This window comes from Henckelia pumila, chromosome 4, assembly GCF_033568475.1.
Source record: "Henckelia pumila isolate YLH828 chromosome 4, ASM3356847v2, whole genome shotgun sequence".
NCBI classification, from domain to species: domain Eukaryota; kingdom Viridiplantae; phylum Streptophyta; class Magnoliopsida; order Lamiales; family Gesneriaceae; genus Henckelia; species Henckelia pumila.
This window is the reverse complement of record NC_133123.1, coordinates 1,586,006-1,608,382: the sequence shown is the minus strand read 5'-3', so window position 1 is coordinate 1,608,382 and position 22,377 is coordinate 1,586,006. Positions and strand designations below refer to the sequence as shown.

General features: G+C 37.6%; 5 protein-coding genes, 1 non-coding gene and 1 pseudogene across 7 annotated transcripts; 2 read left to right on the top strand and 5 right to left on the bottom strand.

Moving 5' to 3' along the window:
* Positions 1–284: 284 nt before the first annotated feature.
* Positions 285–2,673, bottom strand: LOC140859897 (nuclear transport factor 2A-like; annotated as a pseudogene).
* LOC140859896 (probable dolichyl-diphosphooligosaccharide--protein glycosyltransferase subunit 3B) lies at positions 2,580–3,685 on the bottom strand. The gene has a single exon (XM_073262509.1). It carries the CDS (start codon positions 3,597–3,599, stop codon positions 2,580–2,582), a length of 1,020 nt encoding a protein of 339 aa, XP_073118610.1. The 5' UTR covers positions 3,600–3,685.
* Positions 3,686–11,163: 7,478 nt separating this feature from the next.
* On the bottom strand, positions 11,164–13,278 carry LOC140866247 (pentatricopeptide repeat-containing protein At4g21170). Of its 2 annotated transcripts, XM_073271194.1 has the most exons (2): positions 11,965–13,278; positions 11,164–11,811 (listed from the first exon to the last, which is right to left on the bottom strand). In XM_073271194.1, exons 1-2 carry the CDS (start codon positions 13,033–13,035, stop codon positions 11,290–11,292), a joined length of 1,593 nt encoding a protein of 530 aa, XP_073127295.1. In that variant the 5' UTR covers positions 13,036–13,278; the 3' UTR covers positions 11,164–11,289. The 2 variants fall into 2 exon arrangements, with proteins under 2 accessions (XP_073127295.1, XP_073127294.1); XM_073271193.1 differs by having other exon boundaries at positions 11,164–13,278.
* Positions 13,279–14,177: 899 nt separating this feature from the next.
* LOC140864004 (thiamine thiazole synthase 2, chloroplastic-like) lies at positions 14,178–15,523 on the bottom strand. Its single transcript, XM_073267861.1, has 2 exons — positions 14,558–15,523; positions 14,178–14,462 (listed from the first exon to the last, which is right to left on the bottom strand). Exons 1-2 carry the CDS (start codon positions 15,461–15,463, stop codon positions 14,295–14,297), a joined length of 1,074 nt encoding a protein of 357 aa, XP_073123962.1. The 5' UTR covers positions 15,464–15,523; the 3' UTR covers positions 14,178–14,294.
* A 1,039-nt stretch (positions 15,524–16,562) lies between these two features.
* Positions 16,563–16,642, bottom strand: TRNAL-UAG (transfer RNA leucine (anticodon UAG)). The gene has a single exon. It is a non-coding gene; the product is annotated as a tRNA-Leu (tRNA).
* A 1,128-nt stretch (positions 16,643–17,770) lies between these two features.
* On the top strand, positions 17,771–19,495 carry LOC140865346 (probable xyloglucan endotransglucosylase/hydrolase protein 8). The gene is made up of 4 exons (XM_073269953.1): positions 17,771–18,357; positions 18,451–18,551; positions 18,629–18,831; positions 18,967–19,495. Exons 1-4 carry the CDS (start codon positions 18,162–18,164, stop codon positions 19,379–19,381), a joined length of 915 nt encoding a protein of 304 aa, XP_073126054.1. The 5' UTR covers positions 17,771–18,161; the 3' UTR covers positions 19,382–19,495.
* An 814-nt stretch (positions 19,496–20,309) lies between these two features.
* On the top strand, positions 20,310–21,936 carry LOC140866841 (uncharacterized). Its single transcript, XM_073271895.1, has 4 exons — positions 20,310–20,457; positions 20,590–20,707; positions 21,591–21,682; positions 21,775–21,936. The coding sequence occupies exons 1-4, from the start codon at positions 20,442–20,444 to the stop codon at positions 21,837–21,839; spliced, it is 291 nt and encodes a 96-aa protein (XP_073127996.1). The 5' UTR covers positions 20,310–20,441; the 3' UTR covers positions 21,840–21,936.
* The last annotated feature ends 441 nt before the right edge of the window (positions 21,937–22,377 follow it).

The following is a 22,377-nucleotide window of genomic DNA, read 5'->3' as shown; positions in this document are numbered from 1 at the left end:
TATATGAGTTAAAACCTAATAATATTTAGCTTATTATATTAATAATATTAATAAAATATATTGTTATATTATTTCGGGACGGATCGAAAATCCCGTCGGGATAAGGTTTTATTCTCGATCCCGCTCCCGATATTAATCGGGATGGGAAAAATCCCAAAAGTTCGGGTCGAAAAAATTTCGGGTTGAAATTTTTTCGGGACGAAAATGGGATTTCGGGAATTTTTGGCACCCCTAATGTAGAACATATTGTTATATATTTTCTAACATGCATACTATATTTTAAACTTCAAAGTTATTACATATGGGATTGTGATAGTTTTTGGGAAAGATGGAAATTTTAGGAAAACGAAAAAAACATGACATATTTTGGTCGGAAAAATGTTTCATAAACAAACCGGACCCTACTAGTAGAGACCTGGCTAAACCTCAAGGGATGCTCCTCTCCAAGCAGTTGGAGGCTGCCGCTAACAGAAACTAGAATGCCGCCACAAAACGCGGATGGCTGCGAATCAACGGTGCTAATCATGTGCCGACATTGATCAAACGGCAGCTGATCAAGCTTAGCAGATATATCAGAGACCCCTTGTATCTTCTGCCGCTCAAATGTGAGCATGGGAAGTTGACTGATACAGCGAAACAATCTCACTTCGATTACGGTCGAACAGATTGTAATAGTGATCAACAAACGCTCTTCCCACCATCTCAACCTCTTCTTCCATATCTCCAATTGTATTATCAGAAGGCGACTGATACATTGTCTTGCTTTTGAGAAAGAATATTAATAAGCTAAGGGGTCAGGGTATCTTACACTGCTGTATGGGTACGCAAAGTAGTGAAAAGGGAATGGGAATTAATATGTATTGACTGACGTTATGAAGAAGAGTGCAATCTGAGCTACGCCATGTATGCTTTTGTGCTGGACGTAAGGCAATCTTTATTGATTTTCATTTGTTAAAGAAATGGAAGAGAGAGAAGATCTTAGGACAATACTCCAGCCCAATAGAATATTTTCTTTCATTAAATTTGTTAATTTAAAGAAATCGTCTATTTATACCAGCCATGCCAACTAACACATCCATGCGTTAAAAGCCTAGGGAAGGAATAGGAAAAGAAGCAGAAAACAACCCCCTCAAAGCAAGGAAATTCAAGTAGAGAACTCAAGGTACGAGGCAAAGTTAACAATGAAACTAAAGAAGCTAATTGAATGACAAATCAATTGCTTGCATTGGAAACAATAGAAAAGATGCAACTACACTTCAATGTAGCACAGCACCGCCACATATAGACTATAAACGATATGGCATAAAAGGTTGGCATAGATAACAATTGTGAACAAGGTGCAATACAAAGAGAATGCAGGATGTATAACAGCCTGAATGCCTAGAAACACGACCAATTGGATAACCAAACATGAACTGAACTTGGGAGGTGTCTTACAAGCCACAAGGATTCGGAAGTCGGAATAATGCTGAATTAATCATACAAATTAGTATGGCCAACAATACTGATCGAACTGAAAAATTGCATTAAACTGTGTAAACATGACTGACTCTAAGTGAAAAGAGGAGAAAACTATTAGGGAAGTTTGAGAAATGATATGTGTTCGGTCAGAAATATTCAAAACGTTGATTATAAAACTCTTTGAGGACCGAAGATATTGGGAGAAACAAAATTTCACTGAATCTGGGTCTATATATATATGATATATCAAAAATAGTCAATAACTGATTTTCATGATACTCTGTCTAATTGAAGAAGTCAATCAAGAAAATTGAAATTAATCAATTATATAGTGTATGTGAGTAAGTGTGAGTGTAGAATCTAAAAGTGATGGTTAGACAACAGGGATAGAAGCATTGTCCAGCTACAATGTTAGATCCAATGCAAATTCATCTTAAAATAACAATACCTGTAAATGAATAAAACCAAATTGTTATCAAGAACAGAACCTTACAGATCATTTATATCGTTCCAATTTTCCCTCTGTGCATTTTTTTTATCACTATTTCGCCCAAACAGAATTCAACTACCTTTCATAAAGCTAACAGCAAGCATCTCATCATTGTGTCTCTTCCTACTGAGAATTATAGAAACTTATAATTTCCCATAAATCATAATATTCTACTCGTTCATTTGCAAGATTACAGATAAATGAAGGCAGGCGAGTACCAAAAACAATGCCGTTCACGAATCACCACAGTCCATCATTTCTTGCTACTTTTTTCCCCCAGTACAGCAAGTAAATACAGATTTCTTACCCAACACAAGTTTAAAGGACATTTCTTACCTGGTGAAAGATGCACACATTATAAAGCAAAGATTAAGTCAGAACCGCACATAGTGTGAGACACGCACTAAAAGTCTAAAATACAACACCTCTTTATCAAATATGTTGGAATTGTAGTTTAGGATGTCTCAAGAAAAATGAGATATATCAATTGTCTCGATGAAGAGAAAAGTATCCTCGAAGTAAAAAGCTCTTCAATGAGCTACATCTTTAAAGTCCCACGAATTCTTAATAATGCAAACTCTTACCTAAACGCAGAAACACCCAGTATTCCCAGACCTTTTTATTGCACTCAGCGCCAGCTAGAAGGCCAATACCCGTGAATACCATACCCCGTCTTCCAATTGTCCAAGAAAACCACCTTCTTCACCGCCCAGAAAGATGTAAAGAGCACAAAAAGCATCAACACTCTCTGCACACTCCTATTCCTCAGCCTAACCATGGCATGAGTCACGAACGCTAGCAAGAGACCCACGATTGTATATAAGAATCCGACAGCAAAGCCCTCGGCCCCTAGCTGCATCCCTGAGCCCTGGTAAAAGAAAACAAATTTCCCCGGATCTTGCCTGTCCATCATGAACATTGGCATCTTCCTGATAATGTTAAACATCGCCCCAGAAACGCTGAAAAAGTAAACAAAAATGGCTCCAGCCATCCATATATTCTTATCGTGCAAGAAAGTATTCCCAGCAATCAATTTCTTCAAGAAAAAAGGAGTCCAAATCAATACAACAGCGACTGCAAAAAAGATTTGTTTTTTGGAAACTACAGGAGGGCGATTAATAGGACCAACGGAGAGCTTAGTCCTAGATTGAATAAACTCGGCCATGGATTCGGCCAATCCGGAATAATCGGAGGCCTCCATTTGGATCGTGTCTGCTTTTAAGTCAGTGGCCGACGGAGGGACCAGACGGATGTGAGGAAGAGAGTTGATCCCGAATGAAGCAAAAGAAGCCTGAGATTCTGCGAATTCGATTTCGAACAAAAAGAGGGATTTCTGGTTAGGGTTATTGGATTGGAAAGTGGAGGAAACAAGGGAGAATTCTTTTTTTAGAGTTGGAAGAGAGAGCTCAGGCTTGGAGTGGAGCTGTTTTGCGTCGAAGAAGATGATAAATTGGAAGGTGCGAGGGGTGGGCAAGGCGAGGATGCGGCGGAGGAGTGGTTCGGTTAGGTGGATGACGCCGGTTGAGGACTGCGACTGCAGGGAAGACAGCTCAGAAACAACGGATTCTGATGAGGAGACGGCATGGGATGTGAGGAGGCGGAGGAGGAAGAAGAAGACGGCGGCGCAAGGGCTTAAAGAGATCGCCATTGGTGGCGAAACCAGTGTACTTTTTTCTCCGATTAGGGTAGTTGGAGCAATAGAAGCGAAGACTTTTGCGTTAAGGGTCGCGTTTCGATTTTGGTCAAACTGGAGGCTGACTCGGATTTCTCCTTGCTTGTCTGTCCAATCACATCGTGACACTTCATTCTTAATCTCGGAAGAAGCCCATTTACCCGATAGATGAGATGTTAACATATGGATAATATCCAAACCATGCATTCAACGGTTCGTATTTTTATACATAGACGTAATTAATTAAATATTGTTGACGTAACATGTAACGCCCAGAAATTCGGCACGTAAATCCGCATGCATAACTAGGGGATTTAATAATTTTTAAAATAATGTGAAAATGTGTTAAATTAATTTTATATGTTATTATATGAATTATGTGATTTATTGGCATGTTTTAAATATTGGTTCGGCATTTAAATCGGTATGATGTGATTTATGAATTAATCTTAGAAAGTTTATTTTATGATCGCGTAGGCGGGACCGTGGACGGACAAGATGCCAAAATATTTAGCCAAAAATATTTTATGAGTTTTATGAGCCTTAAAATAATATTTTAAGGTATTTTGTCAAGAAAATTTTAGTATTTAATAATATATTTATTTAAGAATTTATTTTTAGCCAAAATAAGTCATTTTAATGACTTTTATTGATCTTTAAAAATCCTTTAATTCTATATTTCGTGATTTACTATTATATATCAGATTAGTAGATATTTTTAAAAGTTAAAAATCTTATATTTAGGTTATATTATCTACCTAATCAATTTATATTGGTTATTATCCTATTTTCTACCTAATCTACCCAATATTAAACCCCAAATTTCTCCCTACCCTACGTCTCTCCCCACTCAGCCGACACCCTTTCTTCCTCACCACCATTCTCACGACTTTTGACAGAAAACACTAGCTCTTAGCCGATCTCTTCAAGGTTTTGGTGTTCTTCGTCGTCCCGTCGTCCCGGCGAGCCCGATACGTGTCGATATCAACGTTTTGTTCAAATCTTCAACAAGGCACGTTTGATTTCCATTCTTTAACACCATTTAAATCATATTACAAATATTTTATGCTTACAAGATCTGTTATTGCATGTGTTTTGATCTAGAAAATAAAATATTAAAGTTCATGCATGTTCCTCACGTTTTTGCACTTCATGGCTCGGTTTTGCACTATTTCTGGACATGTCTTGGGTTCGAACTGCTGGCTGCTCATTCAGGGGTCTAAGGGGGTTCCTAAGGGTCGGTTTTGGCTAGGTGGTTCACGGCTGGAAGGGCTGGAACCAATGGAAAAGGGGCTGGGACAGCAGCTAGGCGTGCAGAATTTTCTGTCGGGTTTGGGGCCTTTGGCCGAGCCATGCATGGGCTTGGCTCGAGTCAGGCCTGGTCAGGGGGATACACTTGGACCCTGGGGTGGTCCAGGCGTCGGACCTCCGGCCATTGGTGGCCGGAGCTGGTCGGAATACGCAATGTATCATGGGCTGTCCAGAAAAGGGGTCTGCGCAGCTTGCATGGGGTTTAGGGGCCTTGGCCGAGCCATGTAAGGCTTGGCTCGAGTCAGGCCTGGTCCAGGAGTTGCACCTAGACCCTGGGGTGATCTAGGTGTCGGAGCTCCGGCCATGGGTGGCCGGAGCTGGTCAGAAAGTTAAAGGGAGTAAGGGCTGTTCCATGGGAGGGGCTGTGGCGGTTCCTTGGGTTTTAGGGGATGTGGCCGAGCCAAGCAGGGCTTGGCTCGAGCCAGGCCCTAGGCTGGGGTTGCACCTGGACCCTGGGGTGGTCCAGGCGCCGGAGCTCCGGCGAGGGATGGCCGGAGTTGGGCTGTAGCAAAGGGGAAAAGGGTCATGGCCGTGAGGTGTAGGAAGTGAGAATGGGGAGTAAGTCACGTGTGTTCTTGGGCCGGGCTTGGGTCCTTGGATCCGGGTCCGGTTCGGGTCTAAATTGATGGGTCAAATAATTTTAGTCCGGGTCTAGATTTTTATTATTTAGGCTCGGGTGTTTTTATTTTAATTAAATAAGAGATTAATTAACAATTAATGGGTTGGGCTTGATTAAATTAATTAATTAGACTAATTTAATGGGCTTTAATAATTATGGAAGTGAGCCCACTAATTTGTCATGGGCCGTGTGATCCATGAGAATTATTGGGCCAAGTGGAGTCGGGTTTAAGAAATTTTATCGGTCTAATTAATAATTAATGGGTAAACAATGCTTTTATTTAAGTTAATTATTTAATGAGCTTAAATTATATTTTAAGTGAGCCCATTAGTTTCTCTTGGGCTTGGGGGCCCAAGAAGCTTAATGGGCCAGGTCAGGTTGGGCTTTTGGGTTTTTGGGCCAGTCTAAGAATTTTTGAGTTTAAGTCTAGGGGTCAGCAGCTCGAACAAGTCCTTGGAAAAATAAATGTTCGTAAATATATATTTAATTCATGCATGAATTTTTATTAGATATATAAGTATTATTTTTAAGAAAATAAATTAAATATATATTTACGGACAAATTTTCATGAAATAAAGAAATATTGAAAATTTTAAGTTCATGCATCATTAAGAATTTTCATGATAAGTTTAAGAGCATGTTATAAAAAAATATTTTTATGGAAGTTGAAGTGAAGGTGGAAAGTGATGTGGTTGGAGGCCGGGATACCTGGGCCCGGTGACCTTCCTAATGATGTATAAGTATGATGAGCCTATGGATCCAGCTGAGAGGGCTGGTGAAGTGGCAGCACAGAGGTGGAAATCCCACCGCCGCGTACGTTGGTTTATAGATTGATCAATCGCTCAGTATGATGCCACCGACATGGATACGACCTGTTGAGAACTAAGAAAATATGATAAGTTAATTCATGATATTTATGATGATACATGTTATAGCATGATGATTAAATAGTATGATTTTTATCTCATGTTTATATTCATAATATTTTAAGAGCATGCACGTATAATTATTATTCACGTATTTTATATGATGTGTGCTTGTGTGTGGTTTCATTTTGTTATATAAGGATAGAACGTGCTGAGCCTCTAGGCTCACTAGATTTAAATGGTGCAGGTGAGCAGATTATTAATGAAATTAATGTGTTCCCGACTGGCGGCGAGGGCGTATGAGTATCCAGGCGGCTAGTACCCGTGACCATCGCTCAATTATAAATTTTATGTTGAAACTAGAACATTTATTTCCGCATATGTTTGACTACTAGATTTTTAGTATTTATTTTATAAGTTTGCATGGATTTTTGTTAAGGAAATATTATTAGAAATTTTATTATGACAATCTTATGGATTATTATTTAGTAATTAATGTTAGGTATTTATTTGCGTGCATGTACTTTCGTTAATATTTATGTTTAATGTGTAAATTTATATTAAATTAAGTAAAGTTATTTTTAAGTACAATATATATATGTATGGGCATATATATATTTATATTTATTATTTTATAGTTAGAGAGTTATTTTAAAAAAAAAAAAATTTCACTAGAAGTTTTAGGATGTTTCATTTGGTATCAGAGCCTTGGTCCTTGGAGGGTTACTAGCTTGCTGCTCGGAGCTCGAAAGCCGCACTGCCAGTCTGTAAGTTTTGAATGATTTAAATTATGTTTTATGCATGGAACACATGACTTATGTTTTAACGATTTATGAAAGGAGAATTTAAAGTTATGACAGTCTTAAAGTTAAAAAAAAAATTAGTTATGCAATGCGGTTACGTAGAGAATTTATGGAAATTACAGTATGTTTCTGAGACGTAAGTTTGACATTTAGATTTGCAGATTAAGTTATGATTTTAGATTTTAAGTTTGACAAGTTAGGAATTTTTTTTTCTTCTTTTTGAGATTTAAGTTGAATTTTAGATATATAAATTAAATTATGTTTTTGGGATTTAAGTTTAAAAAAAAAAAAATTAGTTTTGAAACATTTTAGTCATGTGTTATTAGACGACTAAGTTAAATCAAATTTCGAGGACGAAATTCCATTTAAGGGGGAGAGAATTGTAACGCCCAGAAATTCGGCACGTAAATCCGCATGCATAACTAGGGGATTTAATAATTTTTAAAATAATGTGAAAATGTGTTAAATTAATTTTATATGTTATTATATGAATTATGTGATTTATTGGCATGTTTTAAATATTGGTTCGGCATTTAAATCGGTATGATGTGATTTATGAATTAATCTTAGAAAGTTTATTTTATGATCGCGTAGGCGGGACCGTGGACGGACAAGATGCCAAAATATTTAGCCAAAAATATTTTATGAGTTTTATGAGCCTTAAAATAATATTTTAAGGTATTTTGTCAAGAAAATTTTAGTATTTAATAATATATTTATTTAAGAATTTATTTTTAGCCAAAATAAGTCATTTTAATGACTTTTATTGATCTTTAAAAATCCTTTAATTCTATATTTCGTGATTTACTATTATATATCAGATTAGTAGATATTTTTAAAAGTTAAAAATCTTATATTTAGGTTATATTATCTACCTAATCAATTTATATTGGTTATTATCCTATTTTCTACCTAATCTACCCAATATTAAACCCCAAATTTCTCCCTACCCTACGTCTCTCCCCACTCAGCCGACACCCTTTCTTCCTCACCACCATTCTCACGACTTTTGACAGAAAACACTAGCTCTTAGCCGATCTTTTCAAGGTTTTGGTGTTCTTCGTCGTCCCGTCGTCCCGGCGAGCCCGATACGTGTCGATATCAACGTTTTGTTCAAATCTTCAACAAGGCACGTTTGATTTCCATTCTTTAACACCATTTAAATCATATTACAAATATTTTATGCTTACAAGATCTGTTATTGCATGTGTTTTGATCTAGAAAATAAAATATTAAAGTTCATGCATGTTCCTCACGTTTTTGCACTTCATGGCTCGGTTTTGCACTATTTCTGGACATGTCTTGGGTTCGAACTGCTGGCTGCTCATTCAGGGGTCTAAGGGGGTTCCTAAGGGTCGGTTTTGGCTAGGTGGTTCACGGCTGGAAGGGCTGGAACCAATGGAAAAGGGGCTGGGACAGCAGCTAGGCGTGCAGAATTTTCTGTCGGGTTTGGGGCCTTTGGCCGAGCCATGCATGGGCTTGGCTCGAGTCAGGCCTGGTCAGGGGGATACACTTGGACCCTGGGGTGGTCCAGGCGTCGGACCTCCGGCCATTGGTGGCCGGAGCTGGTCGGAATACGCAATGTATCATGGGCTGTCCAGAAAAGGGGTCTGCGCAGCTTGCATGGGGTTTAGGGGCCTTGGCCGAGCCATGTAAGGCTTGGCTCGAGTCAGGCCTGGTCCAGGAGTTGCACCTAGACCCTGGGGTGATCTAGGTGTCGGAGCTCCGGCCATGGGTGGCCGGAGCTGGTCAGAAAGTTAAAGGGAGTAAGGGCTGTTCCATGGGAGGGGCTGTGGCGGTTCCTTGGGTTTTAGGGGATGTGGCCGAGCCAAGCAGGGCTTGGCTCGAGCCAGGCCCTAGGCTGGGGTTGCACCTGGACCCTGGGGTGGTCCAGGCGCCGGAGCTCCGGCGAGGGATGGCCGGAGTTGGGCTGTAGCAAAGGGGAAAAGGGTCATGGCCGTGAGGTGTAGGAAGTGAGAATGGGGAGTAAGTCACGTGTGTTCTTGGGCCGGGCTTGGGTCCTTGGATCCGGGTCCGGTTCGGGTCTAAATTGATGGGTCAAATAATTTTAGTCCGGGTCTAGATTTTTATTATTTAGGCTCGGGTGTTTTTATTTTAATTAAATAAGAGATTAATTAACAATTAATGGGTTGGGCTTGATTAAATTAATTAATTAGACTAATTTAATGGGCTTTAATAATTATGGAAGTGAGCCCACTAATTTGTCATGGGCCGTGTGATCCATGAGAATTATTGGGCCAAGTGGAGTCGGGTTTAAGAAATTTTATCGGTCTAATTAATAATTAATGGGTAAACAATGCTTTTATTTAAGTTAATTAGTTAATGAGCTTAAATTATATTTTAAGTGAGCCCATTAGTTTCTCTTGGGCTTGGGGGCCCAAGAAGCTTAATGGGCCAGGTCAGGTTGGGCTTTTGGGTTTTTGGGCCAGTCTAAGAATTTTTGAGTTTAAGTCTAGGGGTCAGCAGCTCGAACAAGTCCTTGGAAAAATAAATGTTCGTAAATATATATTTAATTCATGCATGAATTTTTATTAGATATATAAGTATTATTTTTAAGAAAATAAATTAAATATATATTTACGGACAAATTTTCATGAAATAAAGAAATATTGAAAATTTTAAGTTCATGCATCATTAAGAATTTTCATGATAAGTTTAAGAGCATGTTATAAAAAAATATTTTTATGGAAGTTGAAGTGAAGGTGGAAAGTGATGTGGTTGGAGGCCGGGATACCTGGGCCCGGTGACCTTCCTAATGATGTATAAGTATGATGAGCCTATGGATCCAGCTGAGAGGGCTGGTGAAGTGGCAGCACAGAGGTGGAAATCCCACCGCCGCGTACGTTGGTTTATAGATTGATCAATCGCTCAGTATGATGCCACCGACATGGATACGACCTGTTGAGAACTAAGAAAATATGATAAGTTAATTCATGATATTTATGATGATACATGTTATAGCATGATGATTAAATAGTATGATTTTTATCTCATGTTTATATTCATAATATTTTAAGAGCATGCACGTATAATTATTATTCACGTATTTTATATGATGTGTGCTTGTGTGTGGTTTCATTTTGTTATATAAGGATAGAACGTGCTGAGCCTCTAGGCTCACTAGATTTAAATGGTGCAGGTGAGCAGATTATTAATGAAATTAATGTGTTCCCGACTGGCGGCGAGGGCGTATGAGTATCCAGGCGGCTAGTACCCGTGACCATCGCTCAATTATAAATTTTATGTTGAAACTAGAACATTTATTTCCGCATATGTTTGACTACTAGATTTTTAGTATTTATTTTATAAGTTTGCATGGATTTTTGTTAAGGAAATATTATTAGAAATTTTATTATGACAATCTTATGGATTATTATTTAGTAATTAATGTTAGGTATTTATTTGCGTGCATGTACTTTCGTTAATATTTATGTTTAATGTGTAAATTTATATTAAATTAAGTAAAGTTATTTTTAAGTACAATATATATATGTATGGGCATATATATATTTATATTTATTATTTTATAGTTAGAGAGTTATTTTAAAAAAAAAAAAATTTCACTAGAAGTTTTAGGATGTTTCATAACAAATCATGAAATATTAAATCTATCATTGAGTATTATCATATGATAGGTTGAAATCTACCCGTTTAACCCCTTCGTTCATCCCATTCATAAATTTTTTTATGCATAATAATCTTTTAAAACATATGATTTTAAATACAATTAATTTTAAAATAGAAGATTTTCCGATTTATTTTTAAAATTGTACCGAAGATGCTGATACCATTTATTTACCCGTAAAATTTATAACCTCTCATTCAAACTTTAAGCTTATATATCTTCTCATTGTAGAAAAAATAATGTAATATTATATCACATCATAGAACCAAACAATTAGATTCAGCACACTCTCCAGTATATCTTCCGAAACAAACCCTTGAAAAAACATACCCCAATAAGTTCTTGACACCATGAAATGCGGAAATGGTTACTGCAGCCTTGATCAAATTGCAGAAATGAATATTGAACAATTACCCAACATTTACCTAAAACCAGAAATCAATCTCTTGTATTTTTTTCTATCAGGTTTATACCCTAATACTAGCATTTCATCATGTAATTTCATGGCTTTCCTCAGTTCATTTTCATGACACAGACCTCTTATCATAAGTGAAAAACTTTCACTACTCAACATTTTGCATGCTTTCATGTAATCAAACACCTTGATTGCTTCTTCGATCCTCTTCTCTTTCAGTAGAGCTGCGAGAAATACATTGTATGTCGCTATTTCTAAGACACCCTTCAATCCTGCCAACTTATCATGCAACAGAATTGCCGAGTCAAGTCGTCTGTTACAGCAGTAGTGTTTCACAAAAGAACCACAGGTGCTCAAATCAATCAAACACCCTTGATCCAAAATCAAACTCCAGAGCTCCTCCGCTTCCCTCCATCGACCTACTGAACACAATTTGCTGATGTACTTGGAAAGTTCTATGGTGGCAGAACAGAACACTCCACTTATTATATCTTTTAACAATTTGCTTATATCTTGTGAGGGATTTTCCTGGCAAAGAACAGCCACAAACTTATTGTAACAAATCTCAGTAAGTAAAATTTCCTTTTCCTGTATGATATTATACAACTTGATTGCATCTTGCACTCTACTTTTCTCCGATAATAATGCTCCAAGCATACATCCATAGGTAGAATGTTGTACCTCAATCTCCTCGTCGCAAACTTTCTTGAAAAACAAATCCACAGCATAAGTAGCTCCCAAATCACTAAGCTTCTGAATTATCAAATCATAATTAGAACCTCTTGGTTCTGGTAGATATCCCTTTTCCAAAATTAAATGCAATACACTGTCAATCACTTCTGAATCTTGAACTTTACATGCCCCATCGAGAATTGAACCGTAAGTATTTAGACTCGGTTTGATTCTTTCGCTGCACATTTTGTTTAGATAATCAAATGCATCTTCAAAATCCCCTCTTTTGCTACAGCAATCAATCATCAAATTAAACATAACCAGAGTGTAGATACCCATGTCTAAAATCATGGAAACTCTCTCAAATTTCCCCTCTTTACATAAAATTCTGGCAACCAAAGACCAAGTAAACTGATCTCCTGAAACCCCGTTTCTAGTTATTGAAGCATAAAAGCACCAAGCAATTCTTAGCTCATTTTTATCAACCAACAAACTCAGCAAAGAATTGCAAGTAACTACAGTCAACCCAACCCCATATTCCACAGCTTTCTGATATATCTGTAAACTTTGTAAATACATTTGTTTACTGCAATACCTTTCAGTAACAGAGTTCAGAACTAGGGAAACGCTGTGAAAGCCTGCACCTTTGCGCGATAGAATCAATAAATGAACAATCTTGGCTGGCGGGTGGTCTTGAATAAGTGAATCAAGAATTGATTTTCCAAGCTTCGAAAATCCGGAGTCGAACAGTATTCTGGTCAGCCTGCACTGAGAATTGAGGTCCGGGGTGAAATCAATATTATTACTCGCCCATTTGAAGAATTGAAGACATATTTGAGGCCGAGTTTCGATTCTATTAAAGATTTGGTGGAAGCGGTATGGGGTAAAATTGGAGGAAAGATTGAGGGTTTTGAGCAATGGAGTCCAGAATTTGGCGTGTCTTTGCAAGAGGATAGTGGAGGCTTGTGAAACTAACTGGGTTTGCTTTCTTTGGATCCTCCAGTTGTTTATCGGATTTGTTACTGCAATTGAGAAGCGTTTGGATTCATTGAGATTTATATACTGTTTTGTTCTGCTCATTTCTGCTGAAGGAGATCAGAACACTCGAGACTCCGTGGAAAAAGATCATGTGATTCTCTTTCGTTAGTTACGCTACGGTTTCCCATGCTTTTAACTGATGTCGCACTTTACAAATATTAAGGACTAAATCGCTATAGAGTTCCCTGTTTTCTTTTCTTTTATTTTCTTTTTCTCTTTTTCTTTCTTGTAGTCAATCGCTATAGATCAGTTTCCTGTAATAACTATGGAAGAAAACAACCCTCTGGCTTCTTCTCAATTCTTTTCCTGACACTTCTTTTGATGCTCTATTTTGCTGGATGTTTGAACAAGGTTCTGGCGATGGTTTTGAAAACTTTGTTTGCTTTTTTGGAGCACTAGGGAGGCCAGAAATATTCTTATTTCCAGTGAATGGTGCTTTCAAGTGATGATGTTCTTGAATGTGCAGCTAGAACTGGCAATAACTTTCGAAATATACATTGTAACAATGACTCCGTGGATCAACTTTCACCTTCATTTACACCTCGGCTCGGCAGGCTCCTCCTCCGGGAGCTCTCAGTGAATGTGGATGCGGAAGTTAAAGACTCTTTCGACCATTTTGGCGTTGGATTTGTTGGAAGAGAATGTGATGATCATATACTTTTTGTTGAGGGCAAGTGCATAATCTTTAACCGCCAGATTTGCTCCTCGTTTAGCAGAACTCATTGCCATTAAGGAAAGTGTTCTTAAAGCCATCCAGTCCTGTTGGAGGTATTGGATAATGGAATCGGACACTTTGAAAGCGATCCAAGCTACTCGTGCAGTGGCTACGTACCTTCTCCAAGGATGAACCTATAGCTGCGCGAATCCATAACCTCTACTCGCCTCAGTTTGCAATTTTACATGATCTTGGTTTTGAATGTTGTCCTTTTGTTCTTTGTATTGCCTGACTACTTGTTTGTCTGGTGAATCTCATTTTGAAGTCAATAGTTAGAACTTGTTTCAGATTTAAATGCACCTTTAACATTGATGAAGTGCTGGTTTCTCGTATTTGTGTATTATCATTCACAGAACCCTTGGCTTTTACCACATTCGTCTTGAGAAATTAATATCGACAAAAACTTGATTTTGGATTTGGACCATAAAGCTTTGAAACAGAAATGACTAGCTACCATCAAGTAAAAACATGAAAACCAGAAAAAGATGAGCATTTCAACAAAAATCATATACCAAACATCTACAAACTATCTTCTTATTACTACAATTTATTTGCTGCCTGCTACTTTGAAGCTTATTAACTCGATTTATGCATCCACAATCTCATCAGATGGCATGGAGGCTAAAGTGAATTCAGGCTGACCAGTTTTGATTTCACTGTATGAACCATCCAACGCATTTGGCTGCCCCAGAGCTTTCAATGCCAGGTGGGCAGCCTTTTGTCCAGAAATCATCATAGCCCCGAAGGTTGGGCCCTGTAAAATACACACACACACACACACGCAAGTTCATATCATTCATTCAACATCATTGAATATCAATGGTAAAATTAGAGCAGTTGTCGATTTACCATTCTTGGGGCTCCATCGATCTCTGCAACTTCCATGCCTGTAACGATCATTCCAGGCACAATTTCCCTCGTAAGCCTGACAATGGCGTCTTCAGCTGTGTTCATATCCAGGGCCTTCATGCCGGGAACGTTGTCAATCATTCCGATGCTCTTCAATCTCTTCACCCCGGTGGCGCCGAAAGGTCCGTCGTGGCCGCAAGAACTCACCACCACTTTCGACTCCATCACATTCGGGTCCATACACGACTGTGTGTCGTGATTCATCGACACCAAAGCCCAGTTCGTGACCACTCCAGCCACTCTCCCACCCTTGACGATCAAATCCTCCGCCGCCACGGCGTTGAACAGCTTCACATTGGGCCGCGCCAGGAGTTTGCTCATGATGGTGGAGGTGAAAAGAGCGGCGTGCTTGATCACAACGTAGTGTTCCTGCTCGTCGTACTCCACCTCGAGTTCGTCCAGGAACTTGTGAGCCGGCTTGCGGACGACCATGGCAGAGAACAGCTGGCCGCCGAGCCAAGCGCCGCCGCCTGGGCTGACGGATTGTTCGATGATGGCGATGTTGATGGCGGGGTTCTTGCTGAGCTCGTAGGCGCAGGAGAGACCAGCAGAGCCGGCGCCGACCACGACGACGTCGGTGTCGGCGAAGGTGATCATGTCCGTCATGTAACGCCTGGTCATCTCGCGGGAGACGATGGATTCTTTAATGGGATTGAACTTAAAGTTGTCGAGATTGTACGATGGGGTGGCGGACATGGAAATCGGCATGTTCTGCCTGGAAGATTTGATGGGTTGAGCTGGAACATCGCGAGTGGGGATGAAGGAAGATCCATGGAAAGAGGTCTTGTTATCCAAAAACGCAGTCTTGGAAAGAGGAGAGGTGAAGGTTGTGGCCATGGCTGCCATTTGAACAAATGGGATGGTATGTGCAGTGAAAGGATCAAGATTTGGTTGCTATGGAGCAGTTGAGAAGAGAGATATATATGCTGGAAAAGTGAGGGTGGGGATTGAAAATATCTGAGAAAAAAGATCTGAAATGGTGGGGAGATAGTAAGATAGAATTTGAACGATTCAGAATTATTATTGTTATTTAGTTAGTTGAGTGCATTGATGGCACCTCGGGAATATAATATTGGGAACTTGCGAGTCCATCAATCTGTGCATGCTGACAAAACCAGCACTCTGACTCCAAATTCATTACGTGGAAAGAAACTAGTATCACAAAGTTTTAAGATATTTTTTCATTATTAAGTGAAAAGAAAATCGCAATATCGATTGCGGAAAAAAAAAGAAGATACATTTGTTTGAAAAATGAGTTATTTCAACTAAAATGTGTTTATGATTATATATTAGATTTCAAATATATCGTGTAACGGTGTGTTTTACATGTAACATGACTCTTGGAAAAAAAAAAATGGTGTTGCTATTTGCTACTGTCTCATTTATTAATTTTATATTTATATTGTCAAGAGGGCAGCAAGATGCATCATGCAAATTGCAAAAAATATCTCCAACACAACGTTTTCACTTTTTCCCATATGGAATTGTGAAACCTAATCATATTTTTAATTAGGTATTTGACATATCACATATAAAAACATAATTATTATCAAAACACCCTAAAAAAAATCTCCTGGAAAAGGTTGATAATGACTTGTGGAAATAATGATATACTTTTAACTAATATAAAACATCAAGTACTCCGCAATCACTTTCATTTTCATGGAAATAAAATAGATTAGTTAACTATTATCGACAGTTTATATATTTCATTGGGCTGGACTTAAAGTAGGGAGTGGGCTGAGCGAAGAAGCCATATAGATAAAGAACTAAGGATTGGGTTTCTATACTGAAGCTATATAATATAAGAGTTGGGCTTCTATATTTCGCCACTGCATATTGCACCAGGTCCATCAACAGGATTCATATCACATTTATTAAGGTTTATTTATATTAATTAAATTAAACAAAATAAAATTAGAACAAAATAAATTTCGGCTAGAGATGACAGCTGTGGGATTTGAACCCACGCCCTTTCGGACCAGAGCCTAAATCTGGCGCCTTAGACCACTCGGCCAAACTGTCAGAATTGGAGTAGATTTTCACAATATGTTTATTAAATTTTATTAAATCAATTATGTATGATAACTTTTTGTCCGTGTTTTTTCGCGTTGTAGACCACATAAGCTCCTCCCTCAATAACTTCTCCCAACATATTTTTACATTAACTTTTTGTTTTGTATTTATATTTTAGAGCCTGATACAAGTGAATTTATGATTTATGTAGTATAATTATTTGGATCATTTGCTCTAAAAAAGTCACACAAGATATTTGAATAATGTTATGTTCCGACTATTGCGCATAAATTCGGAATCAAGTGCATGGAGAGTGGAGAGCTTGTTTTCAGCTGGAAAACTATTCTACAAAATATTTTGAGTCGAGCCCAAAACCAAAGTATTGCTATATATTCTTTTCTTTTTTTTTATTTTCATGTATTTTTGGTTAATAAAATAATATATATATATATATATATATATCTTTTGTGAGATGATTTCACAAATTTATATCAAAAAACGTGGTTGATTAGATCTATATATTAAAAAATACATTTTTTAATTAATCGAGTCGGATTGAAAATCTGTCAAATAAATTAACCCATGAGACTGTCTCATATAAGTTATGACGACATAAAATCTTTGAACCCAATCAAACTTATCTCACCACATACTTAGTTTCCTATTATAATCACCAAGATATCTCATATCAATATAATTGAATGATACACTCATTCCAACTTTCTTAAAATTAATCTATTCAACTTCATTCGTACCAGTCAACATGTTTCATAAGTAATTCCACACTCCTTCATCTAATTCATGTGTAGAAATTAATAAATTATACTAGTTAGAAAGAATATTTTGAAAAAATCATTCATTATACATCTTCTAAGTTCTAAGATAAACTAATGTTGCGTGTGAATTGATAGATAAATTTCAAATACATCGATTTAAAAATATCTGACTTGAATAAATACACAAAATTGAACTAAATCTCAAATCCAATCATGAATCTCAAATTCTTCTCTCAAATCATTCTCCAAATAAAATCTCTCACTTCAAAAGCAACATAAGAAATATTTTTTACCCTAAAAACAAAAACAAAAAATAAAAGAACAAACTATGTATATCGCAATTTTAACAGCAATAGCAAACCTTACAACTCCAACAAATAGATCTACTCGACTACGTACGTTGGGCTCCGTCAAGAACCAGCTGTGACTGTCATATATATGGGATTATTCTAAGGCAGGATTAGGTTCTCCCACGTTCTTTCATGCAAACATCTTGGTCCCATCCATTTTTACTTTCTTTTTGGGGCAGCCCCGAATCTCAATTCGAAATCTCTCCACAGTTGTCGGTCATTTCCTTTTCTCCAATGCCCTTTTTAACAAATCAATTTCAAATCTAATCAAAAAAATAGATCTTGATTTAGGCCCGGATCCAAATTCTTACATTTCTTAAGTACAACTAGTTTGATTACTTTACTTTAAATATTCTGTTCGTAGACAGTCTCCAATCTCAGAATTCTAAATTCTCTCGACAAATGGAGAAAAGGGCTCATCTTTCTCTCCCTCTTCTTGTCTTCACCGCCAATGTTCTTGCTCTACTTGGCCCATTTTCTGAGGCCGCAGTGTCAAAAGGGTCATTTGATGATAATTTCAGCAAGACTTGTCCTGCCACTAACTTCAAAACTTCTGCAGATGGGCAGATCTGGTATCTTTCCCTGGATAAACAAGCAGGTTGGTTAGCTAGCTAGCGGATGGTGTTTGAAGTATCAGAAGCATTTAATGAACACGATTTTTTTGGAATTTGCCCATTTCGTTTTCTTGTAGGTTGCGGGTTTATGACAAAGCAGAGATACAGATTCGGTTGGTTCAGCATGAAACTCAAACTTGTTGGAGGCGACTCAGCTGGAGTGGTGACTGCTTATTATGTAAGTTTTGCACTTATTTCTACCGATGGAGAGAATCGATCGATAGTTTATCTTAATCCCCATTTAATCGGATGCAGATGTGCACTGAAAATGCGGCAGGGCCGGAGAGGGATGAGCTAGACTTCGAGTTCTTGGGGAACAGAACAGGGCAACCTTACATTATACAGACAAACGTGTACAAAAATGGAACTGGCAACCGCGAGATGAGACACAGTTTATGGTTCGACCCCACCGAGGATTATCACGATTATGGCTTTCTGTGGAACAATGAACAAATACTGTAAGTTTTTCTAGTCTTTTTTGCTCTCATCTTATTGTAGTTCTTGCTTCTAGAAAATGCATTGATATTGCTTTATGTATATCTATATATTAACTTGTCAACCATATGTTTTTGACTGATACATCTTGTGAATAGATTTGTTGTGGATCAAGTCCCTATCAGAGTTTACAAGAACACCAACTACACAAACAACTTCTTCCCCAACCAGAAGCCAATGTACTTGTTTTCGAGCATCTGGAACGCGGATGACTGGGCAACAAGAGGTGGTCTAGAGAAAACAAACTGGACAAAAGCACCCTTTGTGTCGTCTTACACGGGTTTCGTGGCGGATGGGTGCCAATGGGAGGACCCTTATCCCGCCTGTGTATCCACCACAACGGAACATTGGTGGGATCAATACAATGCGTGGCATCTCTCGGAGACTCAGAACATGGATTATGCTTGGGTGCAGAGGAACCTCGTGGTGTATGATTATTGTCAGGATAAGAAGAGGTTCGCCACAATGCCTGAGGAGTGTTGTCTGAATGAACCCAGCACCTGCGTTACTTGAAGATATTCATTCATTCTCTCGATTGATTTTTGCTTGGGAGGGGTTTCGGTTTTGTATTGATCGTGTATTCTTTGACTTATTGTATTCGGTTAATTAATGAAATAAGTGCTACAATGGCCAATTTTTAATACTTTTGATATAAAAAATTTGATCAAATCAGATATTTGTTTCAACTGGCTTATAGATCGTTTCTTAATAATTGTTACGTATTTAATAAACTCTTTGTTTAGTGTGAAAGTTATGAATTGATGTATCTAATATATTTGGTTTAATTGAAGTTGAGAGGTGCAAGCAAAGTAATTTTGGATTTTTGGTGGGAGACAGCCCCTTCTTTTTTAAGGCGGATATAAATATCATTATTTGTAATTTTATACATTTTTTAATACTGAAAAAGGGTAAAAAAATTTATATTAATCAACTTTTAATTTATTTGATGGAATCTTATTTACAATTATTATTAAACCTAAATATAAGTTTATTGATATTTTTTCTTCCTTAAATTTTCTTTCTTTTTATTATTTCAATTCAAAGATAATTTTAAAAATGACATTGGTTAAACAAATTTTTTTATGACCTGTTTCCAATTTTTTTTTTTTTGCAAAATGATATTCAAACATATAGGAAGTACAAACTACAAAAAGTAAACAAATGTTAAAAATTGAGACGGTTAGATTTAAAATTTATTGTTAAGAAGGGGTTTAGTACATGTCGCCCGCAGTACACTACTCTGCGGGTGATATGTAACCCCATGATTGGTCAAAATTAGTGGGTTCCACGTGAGCCCCACTAATTTTAACCTATCATACGCCGTTACGTCACTCGCAGGATACTACCCTTCGAGTAGCATCTACATGGTTAGATTTCAGATTTACGGTCAAATATGGGTCATTTAGTTAAATAATTAAAACAAAAAAAGGCGGCCAATAAAATTAATGTGTGAGTCATAAAAAATATATACGGCAGCATTCGTTGAAGAAAAGAAAGAAAGAAAGAAAGAAGAGAGAGTGAGAGTGCGATCTGTAAAAATTCTCTCTCGATTGAAGAAGTTTCCGATCGCACAATGGTGTGCGAGAAGTGTAAGCCTCTTCTGCTCTTTCCCGCGGCATCAATTTGTCAGTTTTACGCATAATTTTGGAATTGGTTTATTAGGGCTTTACCCGATTGGGGATTCGTATTGGACGATGCTGACAAATTATGTGTTTGTGCAGGTGAGAAGAAGTTGTCGAAGGTGATAGTACCGGACAAGTGGAAGGAAGGCGCACACAATACCACAGAAGGTGGCGGCCGTAAGGTTAACGAAAACAAACTCCTTTCCAAGAAACACAGGTTCTATTTTTGCATATGTCAAATATATTTGCTTTTATTCTTGAGTCAAACAGCATATACATTGCAATTTACAGACTTTATTTGGTGATTGAATTTACTCGTATGTTTTTGCTGAATTGTTTGCTATCTTTTAGAGAAGAGTTGGAGTCCCGTTAATTGTTTAGAATTCATTAGAACATATAAAATTGTAGTCTTGATGTACTGCCGTTTTGTGTTTTAATTTAGTTGTTTACTTTGGTGGAATCCGGCAATCCTTGAACGCCCTGCTCCGTGGTGCAATTGAACCAAAAAAAACCGTATAAGAGAGGAAGATTAAGCCAAAACCTCTTAGGACAAGTAGTATAAATATGATTTTCAAGCACATTATGATGCTACCGACGGCAACCCACTATATAAATCTGGAAGACGCGCGTAAACAGGGATACACAATCCTGTTTAGCTTATAGAGACCATGGATAAGAACATCCAGAGAATTTAGGGAGGAAATCTGATACCATCTTTGATAAAGGAAAAACAGTATTATGTGGATAGGTAGAAGAAAGTCCTTTGTTTGTTTCATGCGTCGAACTTCTGATAATGGACCATATTTAAGCATGGTTCTTGTATGAACTTACTGTAGGATTTTGATGTTTTTCGATACTATTAATTTTTAAAGGCAACGAAAGAACTTAGGATGTTATCAAGTCCTTTATTTGCTGGAGCAGTAATGCTTATTATGACGTACGAGGAGACGAAAGTTGAGAGAGCGTTAGTTTATAGAAAAATAATGGTCATCGAAGTTGGAAAATGGAAGGCATATGCTGTAATAAGACTTCTCTTATATTATAAAATAGATAGATTATGAGTCACTGTTGTTTCATTGTGGAATTTGTTGGGTTGGCAGGTGGACACCATATGGACAAACAAAGTGCATTATCTGTAAACAGCAAGTACATCAGGATGGCAAATATTGTCACACATGCGCATACAGTAAAGGTAAACCTTTTCTACTTGTACCTTTGAAAAAAGCATTGGTATGTGGTCATATTGTGTGGTTATTCTAAGTTATTCTTTTCTTTTTGATCCAGGAGTTTGTGCAATGTGTGGGAAGCAAGTAATCGACACCAAGTTCTACAAGCAAAGCAATGTATAATGTATTAAATGACCAAAATCGTCAGCATTCAAAGTGCATCTACTTTGGAATCATGTTGTTTTTATCAAGACATGCGAACAATTTTTTCCTTGCATTATGTAATCATCGTTTCCACACAAGCAAACACTAAAATACCTTTTATAGAAGGTTAAAATACTAAAAAAAAACTAACGCGAGGTTGAGGGAGATAGACAGGTTTGTGATGGCAGGGGAATCGACACCATTGGGGATTTGTCGATGCTAACTACCCCAAGGTGTATCTCCAATGGCTCAAATTTTCTGCACATCAAGGAACTACGTCGATGGGTTCTGTCGATGACAGAACACATAGACAGAGCACACCATGTGTTTTTCCTTGATGTATTTTTCGATCAATACAGCCGCCACACTAGATTCCTAGCAAATGGGTCTAATAACCTAAATTTCAATCCGAACTCTCTTATTAAATTGCTCTTTTGCGGGTCAAGGGCTCCTTCTCCCTCCCCTTCTTCAAACTCCGATTAAATAAATAAAGACCATAGTGATTCAAAAAAAAAAT

Bases quoted from the DNA above. Each gene is read 5' to 3' on its own strand.
- LOC140866247 (XM_073271193.1), bottom strand. From the start codon at position 13,035: ATGAGCAGAACAAAACAGTATATAAATCTCAATGAATCCAAACGCTTC.
- LOC140864004 (XM_073267861.1), bottom strand. From the start codon at position 15,463: ATGGCAGCCATGGCCACAACCTTCACCTCTCCTCTTTCCAAGACTGCG. The intron at 14,463-14,557 runs GTAAATCGACAA...TGTATTTTACAG, and splicing joins TCGATGGAGCCCCAAGAATG to GGCCCAACCTTCGGGGCTAT.
- LOC140859896 (XM_073262509.1), bottom strand. From the start codon at position 3,599: ATGGCGATCTCTTTAAGCCCTTGCGCCGCCGTCTTCTTCTTCCTCCTC.
- LOC140866841 (XM_073271895.1), top strand. The intron at 20,708-21,590 runs GTTCTATTTTTG...TTGGGTTGGCAG, and splicing joins CTCCTTTCCAAGAAACACAG to GTGGACACCATATGGACAAA. The intron at 21,683-21,774 runs GTAAACCTTTTC...TTTTTGATCCAG, and splicing joins CACATGCGCATACAGTAAAG to GAGTTTGTGCAATGTGTGGG.
- LOC140865346 (XM_073269953.1), top strand. From the start codon at position 18,162: ATGGAGAAAAGGGCTCATCTTTCTCTCCCTCTTCTTGTCTTCACCGCC. The intron at 18,358-18,450 runs GTTGGTTAGCTA...GTTTTCTTGTAG, and splicing joins TTCCCTGGATAAACAAGCAG to GTTGCGGGTTTATGACAAAG. The intron at 18,832-18,966 runs GTAAGTTTTTCT...TCTTGTGAATAG, and splicing joins TGGAACAATGAACAAATACT to ATTTGTTGTGGATCAAGTCC.